Source organism: Phyllobates terribilis, unplaced genomic scaffold (genome assembly GCF_046119375.1).
Source record: "Phyllobates terribilis strain yellow unplaced genomic scaffold, ASM4611937v1 Scaffold_5__5_contigs__length_657084704, whole genome shotgun sequence".
NCBI classification, from domain to species: domain Eukaryota; kingdom Metazoa; phylum Chordata; class Amphibia; order Anura; family Dendrobatidae; genus Phyllobates; species Phyllobates terribilis.
The window spans coordinates 59,090,707-59,112,278 of NW_027362765.1; the positions used below are offsets into that span (position 1 = coordinate 59,090,707).

The following is a 21,572-nucleotide window of genomic DNA, read 5'->3' on the forward strand; positions in this document are numbered from 1 at the left end:
TATTTATCTCACCCTGCAACTGATATTGCAACGATTCAAGACTCTGGTATTCATTAGTCAAATCCTGAATCATCTGCATCAGATTCTCCACCTGGTCTCAGAGCGTGAACAGGTGGAGGGACAGGATCCATTCTGAGGAAAAAGACAAATGTACAGACTAATTGTAATGTGACGCTAGTCACTACTCACGGACAAGCCGTGAGGTTGGGTGGTCAAGAGGTCCGAGGTCAAAAGCCAGGACGGTATGTCATAGACAGAGGGGTGAGACAAAGGCGTAGTCAGGTAACAGGTATAGTGTCCTTTAAAAATGTATTTCTTACATTCACTTCTAGACCTTTTTCCACCAAATTGCGGAGCAGTGAGCGATGAGCACGGTGAGAGATTTCACCAAGATATTGCGGCTATAAAGAAAAGATATCAAGGAAAATGGAATCCTTCAATGCTTTCAGATTACTGTTGGACAATTGTAAGAGATGATGCGATGCAGGAGTACAAGAAACAAGCAAAAAAGAGTTGTCATTGGATGAGGACCAAATTTTGTAGTGCAATTTCTGTAACTATTTATAATTCACAACAGTGTTTAGACATGCTTTAGTTATTTGAATTGTTGCTAAGTTCCTCTAACTAAATATCAGAACATTGGCATAACAAAATATTCTGCATCTTTATTTTTGCTGAAATAATAATGTTTCAAAGTACTGAAACTTTTATGCACTAATTATATATAGCAGTAAAAGAAAAACTTTATTTCATAGAAACAAGAGCCAATTAAAAATTGTCATTGTTAGATTTGAATTCAGGAGGTCAAAATAATTAAGAAATAGCTCATTTCAAAACTGAACCTGACATTTTTTTTTTAAATATTTAGAACTGTGTAATGTATTAATCTTTGCTTTTTGGCCAACTGTGTTTAGATGATAATTGAATTTAATTATAATGTACAGTACAGATCAAAAGTTTGGACACACTTCTCATTTAAAGATTTTTCTGTATTTTCATGACTATGAAAATTGTACATTCACACTGAAGGCATCAAAACTATGAATTAACACATGTGGAATTATATACTTAACAAAAAAGTGTGAAACAACTGAAAGAAAATATGTCTTCTATTCTAGGTTCTTAAAAGTAGCCACCTTTTGCTTTGATGACTGCTTTGCATACTCTTGGCATTCTCATGAAAATACAGAAAAATCTTTAAATGAGAAGGTGTGTCCAAACTTTTGGTCTGTACTGTATATGGAAATATACTATGAAATATAGTAATATAAATATTAATATACTTTCAAGGTAGTGTTACTGAAATGTAATAAAATAATTTTTATCCTTGGCAGATGACTGTACCCGGAGCTCAGGTGGACATCTGATATTTTCCTATTTTAAAGGAGATAATGGTATCACACCAGATTCATATGAAGAGGATGGCATTATCCCAGTTATACATCCGGCCTTTCTCAGGAGAAATCTATCATCTGATCCTTTTGCTTCTTCAAAGATTGATAAGCAGAATAAAAATCACCGAAAGGCTGTTGAATACCACATAGCTCACATACTAGAGAAACCATGTTCATGTTCCGTATGTGGGAATTTTTCTAAAAAGAAAGACTGTTTAGTTGCACATCACAGAATTCACACAGAGGAAAAGCCATTTTTATGTTCAGAATGTGGGAAAAGTTATAGTGAGAAATCCAGACTTGTTATACATCAGAGAATTCACACTGGGGAAAAGCCATTTTCTTGCTCAGAATGTGGGAAATTCTTTATTTGGAAATCAAGTGTTGTTAAACATCAAAGAATTCATACAGGGGAAAAGCCATTTTCATGTTCAGAATGTGGGAAATGTTTTAATCGGAAAACAAATCTTGTTAGACATCAGAAAACTCACACAGGGGAGAAGCCATTTTCTTGTTCAGAATGTGATAAATGTTTTGCAGAGAAATCACATCTTGTTACACATCGGAGAAGTCACACATTGGAGAAGCCATTTTCATGTTCAGAATGTGGGAAATGTTTTACTCGTAAACCATATCTTGTGTCACATCGGAGAATTCACATAAGACCTTTTTCATGTTCAAAGTGTTGCAAATGTTTTGTTGAGAAATCAGATCTACTTAGACATCAGCGAGTTCATACAGGGGAGAAGCCATACTCATGTTCAGAATGTGATAAACTTTTTAAGAAGAAATCGGGTTTAGTTGCACATTGCAGAGTTCACACAGGGGAGAAGCCATTTCAATGTTCAGAATGTAGGAAATGTTTTAGCGGTAAAACAGATCTTGTTAGACATCAAAGAACTCACAAAGGGGAGAAGCCATATTCATGCTTAGAATGTGGAAAATGTTTTATTCGGAAAACACATCTTCTTACACATCAGAGAATTCACACAGGAATGAAGCCATTTTCATGTTCAGAATGTGGGAAAAGTTATAACGAAAAAGCCAAACTTGTTACACATCAAAGAATTCACACCGGGGAAAAGCTAGTTTCATGTTCAGAATGTGGGAAATGTTTTAATCGGAAAACAAATCTTATTAGACATCAGAGAACTCACAGCAAGAAGTAGCCATTTTCTTTTTTTAAATCATTTTATTGACAATATATTACAATATATTTACCTGATGAATGAGTTTGTTAAACTCTAAAATATGTAGATTAATAAAACTGCTCTTTGTTCAACACAACACCATCATCTCCATTGGATATCTTCTTGATCAGAAGTGCAGCAGATTTATTCGTATATACTTTTCTACTATTGCAAAAAAAAAAATACAAGTTATAGTCAAGTCACATCACACACCTAAAAGAAAAAAGGAATACACCTTATAAGGCCTCCAGGGGAGTGGTCTTTTCTTTTCTCCCATCTTCAGTACACAACACAAGTCTTACCTGGACAATGTCGGCTGAGCAGCTACTTGAGGCCCTGAGGACGGCGGCCATGGAGCACCTCTCTGGCTGGCTAGAACAAGTGGCCCGGATCATCGGCAGTGGACCAGATTCTTCATCACGAGTGCGGCGTCCCCGTCATGCGAGGCCGCCGGTAAGGTTGTCCCCAGACTGGGCCCCGAGACATAGGTGCCAGCAGGGGAACCCCTCTAGGGACCCTCCAGTGTCCCATTCTCCTCCAAACCCCTGTGCCCACGGAGAACCTCCAACACCCGTCCCTCTAGGAACCCCCCGTGCCCGCAGAGCCCCTTCAGTGTCCCCCACTCCTGGAAGACCCCATGGCAGAAAAAATCAGCTGGCTAGGGCTGCGGCAGCGAGTGGGCCCCTGCCTGACAAATGGGCGGGGTCTGTGCCCGGCAATGTGGACGCGGCCTGGAGCAAGGCGGCCGTGACGGGGAGAGGTCGGCCTGGCGGCCATGAATGCCTGGCCAGGAAGGGGCTGGGCACGGCGACGCAAGAAGAAGGGGCTGGTGGCAGCATGAGCGGCAAGACCCGCAGTCACGTGGCCTGAAGGACCTGAATTCACGTGACTGCGGGGAGGAGCAACCACAGGAGTGGCCTGGCCCATCCAGGGCTGGGGAGAGCGAGCAGGACCTGCAGCATGAGCGGCGAGACCCATGGTCACGTGACCAGGGAGACTTGCAGTCATGTGACTGCGGGAAGGAGCAACTGCAGGAGCGGCCTGGCCCACCCAGGGCTGGGGAGAATGAGCAGCAGCACCCACGGTCACGTGGCCGCATGGACCAGTGGTCACGGGACCACGGGCAAGGAATAGAACATCGGCGGCCTGGCTCTGCAGCCAGGGCCTTCATCTGGATCCAGGACCTGGCGGCCAACGGTGGATATAGCTGCAGGCAAGACTGCAGAACCCCCTCCATGCCCCTGCATAGTCCCCACCACCTAGTGCATGTATCAAACACCCCCCGCCCCGCAGCATCCACCACCCCCTTGTCTTCTGCACAGATTTCCATAGCCACTGCACTGCACTCTTTGCTGGCAGCCACATGCAGATCTTTGCAGCCCCCACAGCGCCCCCCTTGCCTGTCGGGCACGCACAAGTTTATCTTAACTCGGCCCACTAGCCCCACTCTGCCCCCTAGACTTACACAAGGCCGGCCCTGCACTTTTGACCCCAGGGGTTTTCACTCTCCCCCCTTCAACCGCGGCAGTGGATGCCATCAACGCGTCAAAAACACCAGGGTGAACAACAACATGTGACCGGGAAGGACGACTGGATGCGGGATTTCCGGCCGGTGTGGCGGGACAGCCCACGCGGCCTGGTGAGTATGAATCTTTGTCATGTCCGTTTCCTCCCATACTAATGTCGCAGGGTGTTGGGCACAGTCATAGGGCAGGGGAGTTAGAGCAGGTAGTAAGGGGAGGGGGGAACCCAGCGAGGCCTTCACAGGAAGGGGCGGGTATCCAGAACATGCTGACTATCCAAAAAAATTGTGTAGCCTTGCTATAGGCGGACAATCTACCACCGGCTCCAGTGTCAGCCTGGGTCCCATTAGGAGGCGAGTTAGTGAGGAGCGAGGAGGTAGGGCAGGGGGAAGGAGATCCGCAGCCAGCATCGGCGAATCCGGCGCCCGCGTCAGAGCAGAACACTAAAGATAAAGGGGATAAGGTTCACCTGGATGATAGGGCGATGGGCGAGGTATATGTATGCTACAAGGGACCCCTGGGTGCCTATTTAAAGAAGGAGGTAAAAGAGCAAATCTGGAAGGACGAGTATGTCGAAATATTTTCTCTTCTGCCGTTGGAGAAGTTTAATTTAGACAAGAATAAAAACGATGATAATAAGAAAGAGGACGAAAAGAAACGGAGGTGGTAGTTAATCCTACAAACCTTCACCAATTGGTTGCAGGCTGTCTCTATCCTAGTAAGTATCATAGGGGAGAAGGCACCAGAGAACTGCTCGGTCCTATTTTGCCAACAAGATGCTATGGGTAGGCGTATAGAGTGTATGGGGGGCAAACCTGGCTGAGATACGACGAACAATTCCGATGGAATCAGAAGGATATAGGGCTGTGATTGAGGGTAATGGCCCCGGCTAGGTTTGAGCACCCCTTTCTAGGTGGGGCCGGGTCATCCGGCCACGGAAGCAGAAGTAGAGATAAGGGACGGGGAGGGGCAAGCTGGCGGGCAGAAGGCAGGATTATGCTGGCAGTTCAATGAGAGCAAGTACAAATTCGCTGCCGAATGTAAATACAGGCACGCCTGCTCTTTCTGTAATAGGTCCTCACACAGGGCGGATAGATGTTTTAGGAAAGGAAAAGGGGTGGCCACTTTCGGCAATTCCCAAAGGATTGACGCTGGTAAAACTAGCAAAAATGTTTCCTTTCCTAAATAGTTTCCCAGATAGGGAAATAGCGTAGCTGCTGGTGGCAGGCTTTGAGGTGGGTTTCAAGATCCCCTCCGTCTTAGTTGAGACCCTACCAATAAAAACTTAAAATCCGCCTATCAGTACCCGGCAGTAATCTCGGAAAAATTAAAAAAGGAGGTGGCGTTAGGCAGAATGGCAGGACCATTCAGGAAGTTACCATTAGAAAATGTAGTGGTGTACCCATTGGGGGTCGTCCCCCAAAAAGAACCCAATAAATTTAGATTAATCCACCATCTATCGTATCCAAGGGGTAGTTCAGTGAAAGAAGGCATCGCAGCGGAATTAAGCTCGGTGGTATATACCTCCTTTGACGAAGCGGTCAGGTGGGTCAAAAAATTGGGAAAAGGTATGCTTACGGCCAAGACAGACATTGAGAGGGCATTCAGGTTACTGCCGGTACACCCCGATAGTGTTTGACTACTGGATTGCGTTTGGGAGGGAGCATACTTCATAGATCGCTGCTTGCCCATGGGCTGTTCCATTTCCTGCTCCGTATTCGAGGCGTTCAGTTGCTTCCTTGAATGGGTCGTCAACGACGTGTCCGGGAAGGCACCAATCATTCATTACCTTGATAATTTTATGTTCTTTGGCCCAAAAGACTCACCACGATGCAAATCTACATTGCGCACCATGGAATGGGTGGCGGAGTTATTTGGGGTCCCCCTGGAACCCGGAAAAACTGTGGGCCCAACGTCGCAAATTTCTTCCTGGGGAGCGTTATCGAGAAGTGGGAACTCCGGTTACCGGAGGAAAAGGTGGTGGCACTAAGGGCCGAAGTAGCAAGGGCTAGGCGACTAAAAAAGATGACGTTAAGGGAGACACAATCGCTACTAGGCAAGCTGAACTTTGCATGTAGAGTTATGCCCATGGGACGCATCTTCTCCAGAAAGTTGGCAGGGGCGACGGCAGGCATGAAGGCTCCTCATCACTACATCAGATTGTCAAAAGAGCATAAGGAGGACTTGACGGTATGGGCTACATTCCTTGAAGGGTATAACGGGCATTCATTGATAATGGAAGAGAGGACAGACAATATCGACTTAGAACTGTTTATGGACGAGGCAGGTAGCACAGGGTTTGGCGCTTATTTCAGGGGCCAATGGTGTGCGGGGGAATGGCCCGATGACTGGAAGATGACAGGGCTGGTAAAAAAGAGCATTGCTCTAAATTTTCCCAATAATGGTGGCGGTTACACTGTGGGGCCAGCAGTTGCGCAATAAATGCATTCGCTTCCGCTGCAATAATATGGGGGTAGTTCTGGCAGTTAATAATTTGTCGGCATCATAACCACCAGTAATAAGGGTATTAAGGCAACTGGTATTGGAGTGTTTATCGATAAACGCCTGTATAACAGCTTCACAAATACCAGGTGAAAAGAATTTGATTGCTGACGCCCTTTCTCGTTTTCAATGGGATCGCTTTCGGTCGGTGGCCCTGGAGGCGGAAGAGAGGGAGCTCGAGTGCCCGCGACACTTGTGGAAGTTGGCATTCATGCAGCCCAGCCATTAATTAAATTGTCCTTATCCCTTAGCACATGGAAGGCCTATCAGACAGCTTGGGAGCTGTAGGAGGGTCGACAAAGGGGTGTAGGTAATGCTTTGTCCGAAGATGATCAGGTAGGCTTACTGCTCCTTTGGTTAAGCGAAGGAGCTCAGGAGGATTGGTCAGTTTCAAAGGTAAATCGGTTAATCGCAGGTCTGGGATTCGGCTTTAGGACTAGGGGACTTAGAGACCTGACAAAGAATCCCCTAGTAAAGCAGGCGGTTAAAGGGTTTCGTCAGGGGCAGGCGCAGAGGGATGGTCGGCGCCCGGCATCGTTCAAACTCCTGGAATGTTTGGGGAACTACTTTTAGTTATCTGCAGCTCAGAGTATGAGGTGACGCTCTTCCGTCTGGCCTTTTCACGGGCCTTTTTCAGGGCTCTACGGATTAGCAAGCTTATAGCCCCATCTAAGAAAAAAGGTGGGGGTGCCAGGAAGGGACGTGTTCGCAACAAAGGAGGGGGTGGAATTTTGGTTAAGACACTCTAAAACAGACCAGCTGGGAAGAGGGAAGAAGGTATGGTTGGGAGCGGTGCGGGGTTCAGAGATGTGTCCGTTAAAAACCTTTGAGCGTTTCAAGAGGCTTAGTGGGAATTCAACTGGTCCCATATTATGTCACGAGGATGGGACATGTCTATCACAGTACCAATTCACCAGTATTTTTAGAAAATGTCTGAGTAAGGTGGGGTTGGATCTTGTCAGTTTTGCCCCCCAATCCTAACGGATAGGAGCAGCTACAGAAGCGGCGGCGTGCGGTCTGAGCGTGGAAACCGTAAACCGCATAGGGAGGTCGGTATCTAAATGTTTTTTATCATACGTGAGACCAGAGGCATTAGGAAACTTGCGATAAATCTGTATTGGTGTGCTCTAATATACACTGTGTGTAGAATTATTAGGCAAATGAGTATTTTGATCACATGATACTTTTTATACATGTTGTCCTACTCCAAGGTGCATAGGCTTGAGAGCCAACTACCAATTAAGTAAATCTGGTGATGTGCATCTCTGTAATGAGGAGGGGTGTTGACTAATGACATCAACACCCTATATAAGGTGTGCTTAATTATTAGGCAACTTCTTTTCCTTTGGCAAAATGGGTCAGAAGAGAGATTTGACGGGCTCTGAAAAGTCCAAAATTGTGAGATGTTTTGCAGAGGGATGCAGCAGTCTTGAAATTACCAAACTTTTGAAGCGTGATCACCGAACAATCAAGCGTTTCATGGCAAATAGCCAACAGGGTCGCAAGAAGCGTGTTGGCCAAAAAAGGCGCAAAATAACTTCCCATGAATTGAGGAAAATCAAGCGTGAAGCTGTCAAGATGCCATTCGCCACCAGTTTTGCCATATTTCAGAGCTGCAACGTTACTGGAGTATCAAAAAGCACAAGGTGTGCGATACTCAGGGACATGGCCAAGGTAAGTATTCTGTCCTCACACGATAGAACGGTGTGCAGTGAGACATATAGCTAAACCCCCTGTCTTCTTTAAGAAAAAGAGAGGCTGTGAACTTGTAACCTTCTTTTATTGATTGTAGATTTGACAGGAAAGGGTGAAACTATAGGATGTAATAACAAGGTATTCAGAACATATACCGTACAATACATAGATACAGGTAATCTGCAATACAGTGTAACATGAGGTAATACAAACTGATGACACCTAGTTAATACATCAACATACATCTAATGTGCTTTGTACCTCTTACACTGCATACTAACACATAGATAGTAACTTACCAACTATGCTTAGGACAGGCTGTTTGAGGAGCATAAGACAGGAGATGAGTGGTCTGATACCTCTTCAAGAGAATGCAGGAAATGGCTGCTGGTATTTCTGCAGTGTCATAATATCAAGTCCACAATGCATTGCAATATTCCCAGAATGCCTCAGAAACTCCCACAATACATTGCAAACTGAAACTAAAACATTTACATTAAATGGTCAGCAGATGGTGCTGTTACCAAACAAACAAAGTTCAATACATAAGAATGTGTAATGAACATAAACATGTATTTCAATAGCCTGGCTTTATTGTCAGGACAGGACAGTAAGGAAGGCTGAAAAACGATCACCTTTGAACAAGAAACATAAGATAAAACGTCAAGAATGGGCCAAGAAATATCTTAAGACTGATTTTTCAAAGGTTTTATGGACTGATGAAATGAGAGTGACTCTTGATGGGCCAGAGGCTGGGTCAGTAAAGGACAGAGAGCTCCACTCCGACTCAGACGCCTGCAAGGTGGAGGTGGGGTATTGGTATGGGCTGGTATCATCAAAGATGAACTTGTGGAACCTTTTCGGGTTGAGGATGGAGTGAAGCTCAACTCCCAGACCTACTGCCAGCTTCTGGAAGACAACTTCTTCACGCAGTGGTACAGGATGAAGTTGGTATTGTTCAAGAAAAACATGATTTTCATGCAGGACAATGCTCCATCTCATGCATCCAACTACTCCACAGCGTGGCTGGCCAGTAAAGGTCTAAAAGAAGAAACATAATGACATCGCCCCCTTGTTCACCTGATCTGAACCCCATAGAGAGCCTGTGGTCCATCATAAAATGTGAGATCTACAGGGAGGGAAAACAGTACACCTCTCTGAACAGTGTCTGGGAGGCTGTGGTGGCTGCTGCACGCAATGTTGATCGAAAACAGATCAAGCAACTGACAGAATCTATGGATGGAAGGCTGTTGAGTGTCATCGTAAAGAAAGGTGGCTATATTGATCACTATTTTTTTTTGTTTTCGTTTTTGCATGTCAGAAATGTTTATTTCTAAATTTTGTGCACTGATATTGGTTTACCTGGTGAAAATAAACAAGTGAGATGGGATTATATTTGGTTTTTATTAAGTTGCCTAATAATTCTGCACAGTAATAGTTACCTGCATAAACAGATATCCTCCTAAGATAGCCAAATCTAAAAAAAAACCACTCCAACTTCCAAAAATATTAAGCTTGGATATTTATGAGTCTTTTGGGTTGATTGAGAACATAGTTGTTGATCAATAATAAAAATAATCCTCTAAAATACAACTTGTCTAATAATTCTGCACACAGTGTATATTGTCTTCTGCTTAGGTTCACCTCTACTGGTCTGGATAATGGGCCACTCCTACGTACACTGGGCCGCACTGCGGGCAGATGTGAGACGAGATGGAAGGCAGTTCGGCATCTCAAGGAACATAGCCACTATACGCTGGCTGGAGTTTAGAGGGATGAGGTGGAGCAGGGTATTGCGGGAAGTAAATAAATTTGTGCGCTTAGATCGCCCCCCAGACATGCTGCTACTACACATAGGAGGTAATGACTTAAGAGTTCGGCCAGGTAGGGAACTAATTAGATACGTCAGGCACGATTTTCACGGCTTTGGGCATCTTTTCCGGGAATGGTAACAGTCTGGTCGGAGATTGTTCCCCGTAAGAGTTAGTGAAACGCCAGGTCGATAGAAAGGCTGAACAGGGCCCGGAGGAAAGTGAATAGGGCAGTTTCAAAAATGTGTCTGCGGGAACGGGGGAGTAGCAATCAGACATTTCCTGTGTCCACAAGGACATGGATCCCTCTGTTATAGGTGTGGTATTTGGGTCTGGTGATTTGTGGGACTTACGACAAAGGAATGTCGAGTCCCGGGTGTGGCGGTTTCAAACCGTTTTTGAACCCCTGGTTCGAGGGGTTCGTAGTGCTCCCGAGCTTGTGATGTATGGCTGGGAGCAGGTGTAGTGGTGTCATTGGGATCACCAGACCCTTCTTAGCTTCAAGGACCTTAATGCGTCTTTATATATATATACACAACACGTTTTTTATTATTGCGTTAATAAAAGGCCACTGTGGCCAATTACATCCAAGCCATGGTGTCTGTCGTTTTTGGGCGGTAGAGTTAAGTTGGGTCAAGAAAAGGCTGGAGCAATGGCCTAAGGCAATGGGGGCGGAAGCCGTGATGAAGGGGGTGCGGCATAGGTGGGGACAGGTATAGAGAAGGTGGGATCAGAGGAGGCCGCTTATAAGGCCACCATTGGTGTGGTCTGGTCTTTTCTCACATCTTTAGGACACAACACAAGTCCCGCCCGCCCTCTCTGTAGACTGCAAAAATTCACGGGTCATAGTGGCAATTGAGTACGATGAGCAGCATAACCAGGGTACGGGAGATGATTTGCGATGTATTTAATAATTAATCATTGTGTACACTGTGTCATGTAAAAACAGCATCCTTCTAAGCCTAGGGGAAGGGCAGTCCATCAGCCATGGTTCTCTGGAGGTTTCCCCCAAAGGTTTTTTTTCCATTCCTGAGTGCTGTAGGACAACTAGTGAGTCGAAGGTTTGCCCGGGCAGCCCTCTAGTGGACATGCGTGCTTAGGGTCATTGAAGTTGGTTATAAATTGGTATGGGAGTGTCTACATGACATAGATCCCTTGGTTATATGTGTGGTATTTGGGTCTGGTGATTTGTGGGACTTACGACAAAGGAATGTCAAGTCCCAGGTGTGGCGGTTTCAAACCGTTTTTGAACCCCCGAATCATGGTGATCCCGAGCTTGTGGTGCGCAGCTGGGAGCAGGTGGAATGGTGTCATTGGGATCACCAGACCCTTCTTAGCTTCAAGGACCTTAACGCGTCTTTATATATTTCACGTTTTTTATTATTGCGTTAATAAAATGCCACTGTGGCCAATTACACCCAAGCCATGGTGTCTGTCGTTTTTGGGCGGCAGAGTTAAGTTGGGGGCGGGCTAACCCACCTTGAACTGACGATACCAATGTCATGTTTTTGGACATGGCAAAGGCATTTGATACTGTCCTGCTTAAACGCCTAAATTAGGGTCTATAGTACATATGTCTCTGGCCCGTAGGGTGATTATATTTGAGTTTGACATCCCTGGTCTATAGGATTAGAAAGTAAGGTTTGTTATTGGATCCATAAATACTCCATACACGTCGTACACACACTGCTCCGCTCCGTACACCTCGTACACACGCTGCTCCGCTCCGTACACCTCGTACACGCGCTGCTCCGCTCCGTACACCTCGTACACGCGCTGCTCCGCTCCGTACACCTCGTACACGCGCTGCTCCGCTCCGTACACCTCGTACACGCGCGGCTCCGCTCCGTACACCTCGTACACGCGCGGCTCCGCTCCGTACACCTCGTACACGCGCGGCTCCGCTCCGTACACCTCGTACACGCGCGGCTCCGCTCCGTACACCTCGTACACGCGCGGCTCCGCTCCGTACACCTCGTACACGCGGCTCCGCTCCGTACACCTCGTACACACGCGGCTCCGCTCCGTACACCTCGTACACACGCGGCTCCGCTCCGTACACCTCGTACACACGCGGCTCCGCTCCGTACACCTCGTACTCGCGCGGCTCTGCCCGGTACACCTCGTACACACGCGGCTCCGCTCCGTACACCTCGTACACACGCGGCTCCGCTCCGTACACCTCGTACACACGCGGCTCCTCTCCGTACGCCTCGTACACGCGCGACTCTGCTACATCCACACTGTAAACCCCTCCTGACCCCACACATAACCTTCAGCTCATCCAGCACCATGACAACCAGCACAGCAGAGTCCTGCATCCACTGAGGCCCCTGATCATGTGACCCCTGACTCCTCCCCTCCTGTGACCTCATCACAGGTCCTGTGAGCACAGAACAGCCATATGTGTGGTGGCGGCTCTGCAGGTGGAGGTATGTGGAGATCCCCCATTACTATTAACCCCCTCAGTGCTGCGGTCACATTCCAGGAGACAGAACGTGTTCCCGTCAGTGTCGCTATATCAGGGTCTCTGTCTGTATTGCATTAGATTGGGACACTTCCCTCCTGACGTCGCTCGCTGCTCTGTTACTGTACAGTCTCCATTATGGCCGTCGCCCGCTCCATGTTGTCACTATCAGGAGATATTAATGTTCTATCATTATCTGTTACTGACGTCCCCGGTTCTGCCGTCCTGATCTCTGTGGATGTTCCCAGCACTTTATAACTTTGTGTTTTGTTTTTATGAAATATTTAATAAAGATTCAGATATTTTAGATTTGTTCTGTGTTTTTGGTGCTGGATTGGAGATATTCTGTGATAAATCTCTGTATGTGACTATAATGTGATTGTGTGTTATACCGGGGGCAGGACGGGGCCATGACTGGATGTAGTGATCATGTGAAGCCGGTAACAGCTCCGGAGATTTCTTACATGGGATCTTTATGATGTTACATCGTCATCTTCTCCCCATTCAGGTCCCTACAATATCGGATCCTCTCAGTGGAGATCTTCTATATAAGAGAATATTCCTGATTGACCCATCAAGGATGGATAGTGACAGGGACAAGATGGCAGAGAGAATATTACACCTCACCCTAGAAATCCTCTTCCGGCTTACTGGAGAGGTGAGAGATTCTGATGACGTCACATTACATCATTCTTATCTATGGGAATAACAGATGGACAGAACTGGAGAGGTGAGGACTCTGGAAATGTCTGTAGTGAGATTTATTAATGTGTCTCTCCATAACCAGGATTACACAGTAGTGAAGAAGACCTCTAGTGAGCGCTGTCAGGCCCCTGTGTCTGAGGGATGGGGAAGACCCCTGAGCCCAATCACAGGGCCTCCACCTCACCCCCTGATACATGAGGACATCAATGACCAGAAGATCCTAGAACTCACCTACAAGATGATTGAGCTGCTGACTGGAGAGGTGACACTTCTAGGAATGCTGGGAAATTATACAGTAGTGCTATGAAGGGATCAGGGTAATGACTGTACCATTGTATGTGTCAGGTTCCTATAAGGTGTCAGGATGTCACAGTATATTTCTCCATGGAGGAGTGGGAGTATTTAGAAGGACACAAAGATCTGTACAAGGACGTCATGATGGAGGTTCCCCAGCCCCTCACATCACCGGGTAATAGACAGGACTAACTACACACGGCCTATAATTATCTGCATGTAAAGAATGAATTCAGTCCCTATATGTGTTTCCTCCAGTTCTATCCAGTGAGAGGACAACACCAGAGAGATGTCCCCGTCCTCTTCATCCACAGGACTGTAAACAAGAAAATATTCCTCAGGATCATCAGGTAGATGGAGAGAAGGTGTCATGAGATCTCCCCTATGATGTGTAGAAGACTGTGAAGGTGTTGTGTTCAGTCTTGTTTTATCCACCAGTATTATATGTTTTATACTTGTGTAATGAGAACGATGGAGATGGCAGGATTAGAGCTGATCATAGATGTGACTTCTCCATCTGTCTGTGACTTTTACAATATGTGTTTCAGGGTAAAGATCTGACCCATATTAATACTATAGAGACATATGTGAGGGGTGATGAGCGGTGTAAAGAGGAGATTCCTACTGACAACCACATCGGTGAGTGCCAATAAATGCAGAGGACTCACAGATTCTTCTCTATCACTGACTTGTTGAATTAAATGACAATTTTTGGGGGGTTTGTTCACACAGAATTTTCAATGTTTATTTTAAACTTCGAATTCTGTAAAAAAAAATTACTTGTTTGCACTTTTTTTTGTACAAAGGAGTCTCTACTGGAGCCATTGGATCCAGGTGGATGAAAGTGGGCTGCGCTGTACTGGAGTTAACCGATTCTTTAACAATGATGATGAGGCTAAGTGCCCACGATGCAGAAAAGCTGCAGATTTTTTCCACATGTCCCTGGCAGGAAAAACGCATGCGGATTTTACATGCATTTTTCCTGCCAGGTAGAAGCGTTTGTCAACGTTTTTGCATGCATTTCTACATGCGGGTTATCAAGCACTTTTCCAAGCGATTTTAGCATCACTTGGAAAAGTGCTTGACAACTTGGTCACACTATATAAATCTATACAACCGGCATGGATTTTATATAGTGTGACCAAGTTAGTTAAAAAAAAGAATAAAAATGGTAAAAAATAAAAAAAAACATTATACTTACTTTCTGATGGCCCCTGGTCTCCTTCTCCGTTCTCCCCAGCGGCTCGCGATGGTCTAAAAGGACCTTCCATGGCGTCATTTAGTCATGTGACAGGTCACGCGACCGACGACGTCAGCGGTCGCGTGACACTTCACATGGCTAAATGACGTCATGGAAGGTCCTTTAAGACCATCACGAGCTGCCGGGGAGCCAGGACTATCGAGATCGGGGGCCGTCAGAAGGTAAGTATAATGTTTTTTTTTATTTTAAATTATTATTTTTTTTTTACAGATACTATGGTATCCGGGTCTGGAGGAGAGTCTCCTCTTCTCCAGACCCGGGTACGATCCGCACATTAAATCGCTTAATATCCGCATGTGCACATGTAGTCATGCAGATATTATGTGATTCAATACAAGTCAATGGAGGCAATTACGCTGCGTGTCCGCAAAATTAATGAACATGCTGCATATTTTTCCACAATGATAAACCGCAGCGGAAATTTCTGCAGCATGTGCACAGCACATGCGAATTATCATTGGGGACCATGGGGCACGTATTACCAAGCTTTTTTTAAGCGTTTTCGCTGCGGAAATTCCGCTGCAAAAACACTTGAAAAACGCATAGTGGGCACGCAGCCTGATAAGATTTTTTTTATTGACAACATGTTTCAATCGAGTCTTTATCAAGTGAAAAAAAAAACACTTGATAAAGACGCCATCACCGATATGGCGTTGAAACCCATTGTGAATTAAAAAAAAAAACATATCATCATTTTTGAAGAATCAGTTTACTCCAGCAGTGCAGCTCACTTTCATCCAACTGGATCCAATGTTTCCTAGAGGATCTTATCCACCGGCCACATGGCAGCAGCTGTTTTTTTTTATGCCTACATAGGAGTTGTGCTTGTCCAGTTTTTATTTCATTTGCCAATCAAACTCGCCTGTTCAAGTGAATGATAGTGTTGAAAAAACGTATGACACTCAGATGCTGTGTGTGTGTGTGTGTGTGTGTGTGTGTGTGTTATCTGTGCTGTTTATTCTTCTCTCAGCAGTAGATGAGAAGCTTTGAAAAGCCTCTTTTTTTATTTTTCCATATGAGATAAAATAGATGATACACAGATAGTAAAAAGTGAGGTGCGAACCAAAAATGGATCAAGCACTCTGGAAAAAAGGTTGCTTTCCACACATAACTGTGTAAACAGGACTCGTGCTGCTGAGGACAATGGCAGCCTACACGCACTGAGTGAACTGTGTCTGATCATTCAGAGTGCATAGTTTAGTCTGCCTTTTTAAGCAGGCTGTTAAACAACCACCAATTGATAATTATTTACAGATCTGCAGTCGTTTAATGATGGAGGTCGTATTCCTAGTCATATGTGTGTTTATTTTTGGGCATAAAAGTGTCTGTATCCTTTAAATTAGGTGACCTATGGATGAACCAAAGACTGGAAACCTTGATTTGTAGAGGATAAAGCTGCAAATTATTTTTCAATTTTTCAATTCCCCAAGTGTTCCTATATATACAGGTGCATCTCACTAAATTAGAATATCACCAAAAAGTTAATTTATTTCAGTTCTTCAATTCAAAAAGTGACACTCATATATTCTATAGTCATTACAAACAGAGTGATCTCTTTCAAGTGTTTATTTCTGTTAATGTTGATGATTCTGGCTTACAGCCAATGAAAACACAAAAGTCATTATCTCAGTAAATTAGAATACTTTATAATGACAGCTTGAAAAATGTTTTTAAAATCCAAAATGTTGGCCTACTGAAATGTATGTTCAGTAAATGCGCTCAGTACTTGGTCGGGGCTCTTTTTGCATCAATTACTGCATCAATGCGGCGTGACATGGAGGTTATCAGCCTGTGGCACTGCTGAGGTGTTATGGAAGCCCAGGTTGCTTTGATAGCAGCCTTCAGCTCATCTGCATTGTTGGGTCTGGTGTGTCTCATCTTCCTCTTGACAATATTCCATAGATTCTCTATGGGGTTAAGGTCAGGCGAGTTTGCTGGCCAATCAAGCACAGTGATACTGTTGTGTGTAAACCAGGTATTGGTACTTTTGGCAGTGTGGACAGGTGCCAAGGCCTGCTGGAGAATGACATTTCCATCTCCAAAAAGCTTGTCGGCAGAGGGAAGCATGAAGCGCTCTAAAATTTCCTGGCTGCGCTGACTTTGGTCTTGATAAAACACAGTGGACCTACACCAGCAGATGACATGGCTCCCCAAATCATCACTGATTGTGGAAACTTCATACACTTCACACTAGATCACAGTAAAGAAGTAAATTCTATTAGTAATAGTAAATACAAAATCTCACAGAAACTGTACCCTATTAAATAAATTAAAATGTAACTTTTATTACATATCTATTAAAATACTAAAAACAAAAAAGCACACTATCCGTGCACAATTACATTTTTGAATTGTGCACTGATTTTTTTTTTTTAGTGATGAAAACAGTATTTTAATAGATATGTAATAAAAGTTACATTTTAATTTATTTAATAAGGTAAAACTTCACACTAGAACTGAAGTAGCTTGGATTGTGTGCCTCTCCACTCTTCCTCCAGACTCTGGGACCTTGATTTCCAATTGAAAATTGGAACTCTGGGACCTTGTGGAGTGTGACAATGACTGCCTTCTGGACATCTGTCAAGTCAGCAGTCTTCCCCATGATTGTGGAGTCTACTGAAACAGACTAATGGACCTTTTTTAAATGCTTAGGAAGCCTTTGCAGGTGTTATTTGTTAATTATTTTAATTTACTGAGATAATGACTTTTGTGTTTTCATTGGCTGTTATCCATAATCTTCAATATTAACAGAAATAAACACTTGAAATATATCACTCTGTTTCTAATGACTCTATATAATATGAGTTTCACTTTTTGTGTTGAAGAACTGAAATAAATTAACTTTTTGATGATATTCTAATTTAGTGAGATGCACCTGTATTTGTGATGGAAGCCAATGTTTCCATTGGCTTACATCATGTATAAATGAGTATAAGGGTCTTGCTCTCATTTCTTAAATCCACTGCATAGTTTTATAAAACAAAAATAAAAAATATGCAGACTATGATTGATAGACTGCTTCAGCTAGGTCACGAGACGGACTCCACCTAACAGCACTGATTTAATTTTATGAGTCTCCACTGAACTTGTAACTGGAGATGATTGGTGACAGGCACAATGAAACATGAACCTATGGGCAAGACGACTTCAACATAGATGTGAAAAATTGAAAGACCACAATTTGGTGGCCTAACATCATAATCTATTAATCACTATTTTGAGATCTTCTGTTGATAATTGAATTGTATTACAATTAGTAAGAAAATGTTAAAAAATGTAGGATATAAATTTTCATATAGTTTAAATACAATTTTGTTGAAAAATAATAATAATCAGTTTTATTCTTGGCAGATGATGGTACCAGGATCTCAGAGGGACATCTGATATGTTCAGATTTTGCTGCAGATGATCATGGTATCACCTCAGATACATGTGGTGAACATTTCATTATTCCAGATATTCCTTCAGCCCAGCTCAGAAAAAATCTATCATCTGACCTTTTTCAACAGTTCCTTTCATTTGCTTCATCAAGGACCAGTATGCAGAACAAAAGTTACAGAAGTGCTGATGAACATGAAATAGTTCATATGGGCGAGAAGCCAATTTCATGTTCAGAATGTGGGAAATATTACAATATTAAGTCAAGGCTTGTTGCACATCAGATAATTCACACAGGGGAGAAGCCATTTTCCTGTTCGGAATGTGGGAAATGTTTTAATGTGAAATCAAATCTTGTTAGACATCAGAGAATTCACACAGGTGAGAAGCCATTTTCATGTTCGGAATGTGGGAAATGTTTTAATGTGAAATCAGATCTTGTTAAACATCGGAGAACTCACACAGGGGAGAAACCATTTTCATGTTCAGAATGTGGGAAATGTTTTAATGAGAAATCAAATCTTGCTCGACATCAGAGAACTCACACAGGGGAGAAGCCATTTCCCTGTTCAGAATGTGGGAAATGCTTTACCGATAAAACAGATCTTGTTAGACATCAAAGAACTCACAAAGGGGAGAAACCATTTTCATGTTTAGAATGTGGGAAATGTTTTAGTCGGAAAAGAAATCTTGTTGCACATCAAAGAACTCACACAGAGTAGAAGCCATTTTTATTTTTAATCATCTTATTGACAACACGTACAAAAAAAAGAGGTTTTAGTAAAGTCACATGACTACAAAAAAAACTATTTATAGCATTAATTTATTATTAGAAACTATATTCAATTACTATTTGTTATTGAAACTTAATTGATATCCAAGTAATCACTCCTCAACATTGAAATTGCACAACCAAGAAGGACAAGCCATAAGATTTTGTAAATCGGGGAAGTAGCAAGTGTCACTAAGATCTGCAAATGATCAAACTTTCAATAGCTTCAATTCAGCCAGATTTATGCATTTTTTTGCCACATGGAACCTCAAAAATTGGATCAAGTCGTGTAGGATGATTGTGTGATGCCTCATATTCATCAACATGCCAGTTATTGCCACTTGGGACAAACTGAGAGAGCCATAATCCTTGACTGAGAGACCTTGGTTAATCACTGTGGCAGATCACTTGTAGGCCAAGACGTTAGCACTGCTCAACACTGTATATCTCGGTGGTTGGGATAACAAATTAGAATGGAAGTAAGAGATGCACATAGGTTAACCTCTGTATGAATGGATCATCAGTTTAGAAGAACTGCGCATAGTGAACCAACATAGCAAGTTGTATACATGAACCATCATAAGGCGTTTACATTATAATGTGCTATGAGCCAGACATCCAGCTACTGCTTTTCCACATCAATGCTACAGCTGATCTCACATCAGTGCTCTCAAAGGCTTTCATGGTGCAGTGCAAGATGGTTATGGAGGTCTATTTTAGTCACTGACAATCCCTGCTTTTGTCTTGTATCTAATGATAGACAGAGATTCAGCTGGAGACCATGTGGGCAGTGCAATGGAGAGGCCTTCATAAGGGAATGTCACACCAGTGCTACTCCCGGCATTATGGTATGGGGCGGCATAATGTATGGTAGCTTGACACCTATAGCCTTCAGTTCCAGTATACCAGCGGTACGGTCATTTCTCTAAAGTTTCCCTAAAGTTATACACGACAACACAAGGCAACATGTTGCTCGTGCTAAATTCAGCAGCCTAAACATGCTACCATGGCTAGCAAAATCTCTGGACTTGTCTTCCATCGAGGACAGATGGGGCATCATTGGTAGACAGTTGCAAAGGGAGCTGCCAGCGATGTACTTTGATGACTTTCGTGCTCAAATACATTCAGCGGGGCATAACATTTCTCAGATAACCATTAATAACCTCATTTAAAAGAATGTTAAGAGTCTAAATGTGTGTATCTCTGCACGTTGTGCTCATATTCAATGCTGAAAAAAATCTAGATGTTTTGAAAATTTAGTTTCCTTTAATCATTCATATCATTAACATGTCTGTCGATCCTGTCATTTCCATAATCCTATGACCTCTTCTTCTTGGGTTTAAGAAGTATCAATATAAACACCTTCCAAAAAAGAAACCTTCATACAGGTATATTTATGGAAAATTTAAAACATTACAGGTCTCAGAAAACAAAAAAACTAATTTATTTTTACCACTTAAATAAAAAAAAATCTATGTTTATCATTGTAATCATGCTGACCTAGAGGATCATATTTCTAAGTCAATTTTAGTATACAATGAACATTGTAAAAACAAAACTGGAATAATTTTCTCATTTTTCAGTACATGGTAAAAACAATAATTACTGAGTACTTAAAGGGTAAAAAATGTTCCTAAAATTATCCTTTTATGGGGCAGATGCTTGCCGTGTGTTTATATACATGTCAAGGCTTTTTGATAAGCAGAGGACGAAAAATTATCACTTTTTGGAGAGTATCACCAGGTTTGTTTGCAAACTGTAAAAGCTATGGCTTGGCTTTTTTAGCCATCACAAAAATTAATTATCCCTTTTTGAGGAGTAACACCAGGTTTGGTATTGGTTCATAAAGTGACATTTATTTTGTTAGCCATAACATGTTTATTATAAAAATTGAAAAAAAATTTGATCACTGTAAAATGAAAGAACGACCCATGAAGAAGCAATGGCTCTTAAACATCCAAAAATTTCCCTTTTTTTGGATATGTGACAGGTTTTGTTCCTTGGAAAGTGAAGAAGGAAAGTCTTTTTAACGAGCTGTCCAAAAGATGATAATTATTTACTTGTAATTGGATTTTTTCCGAATCATGACACCATTGTACGGAGAGAGAGTATCCGCCCCATTAACAGGAAATTTACAGAATAAAAAGGCATAACCTCTCCATACGCTTCAGTGCGTTTACAGAGCATAAGAGGTAGCAGCACTGTTAAAGACAGCACAAACATACTTGGAACTAAGACAAGTGCTACAATGGGAAAAATAAGTGTTTGATACACTGCCGATTTTGCAAGTTTTCCCCACCAAATAAGTATTTGATACAATACAAAAATAGAACTTAATATTTGGTACAGAAACCTTTGTTTGCAATTACAGAGGTCAGACATTTCCTGTAGTTCTTGACCAGGTCTGCACACACTGCAGCAGGGATTTTGGCCCACTCCTCTATACAGATCTTCTCCAGATCTTTAAGGTTTCGGGGCTGTCGCTGGAAAACATTGAGTTTCCGCTCCCTCCTAAAGATTTTCTATTGCTTTCAGGTCTGGAGACTGCCTATGCCACTTCAGGACCTTGAAATGCTTCTT

At 43.2% G+C, this 21,572-nt stretch overlaps 1 protein-coding gene across 1 annotated transcript in view; it reads left to right on the plus strand.

Annotated features, from left to right (window-relative positions):
• LOC141272042 (uncharacterized) overlaps positions 1 to 21,572 on the plus strand; it is a 102,246-nt gene that overhangs the window by 17,975 nt on the left and 62,699 nt on the right. Inside the window, exons 7-8 of the mRNA XM_073682329.1 lie at positions 1,335 to 2,053; positions 18,514 to 18,895. Of these exons, the coding sequence (XP_073538430.1) occupies positions 1,335 to 2,053; positions 18,514 to 18,895 (1,101 nt within the window). The remainder of the gene's footprint in view (positions 1 to 1,334; positions 2,054 to 18,513; positions 18,896 to 21,572) is intronic.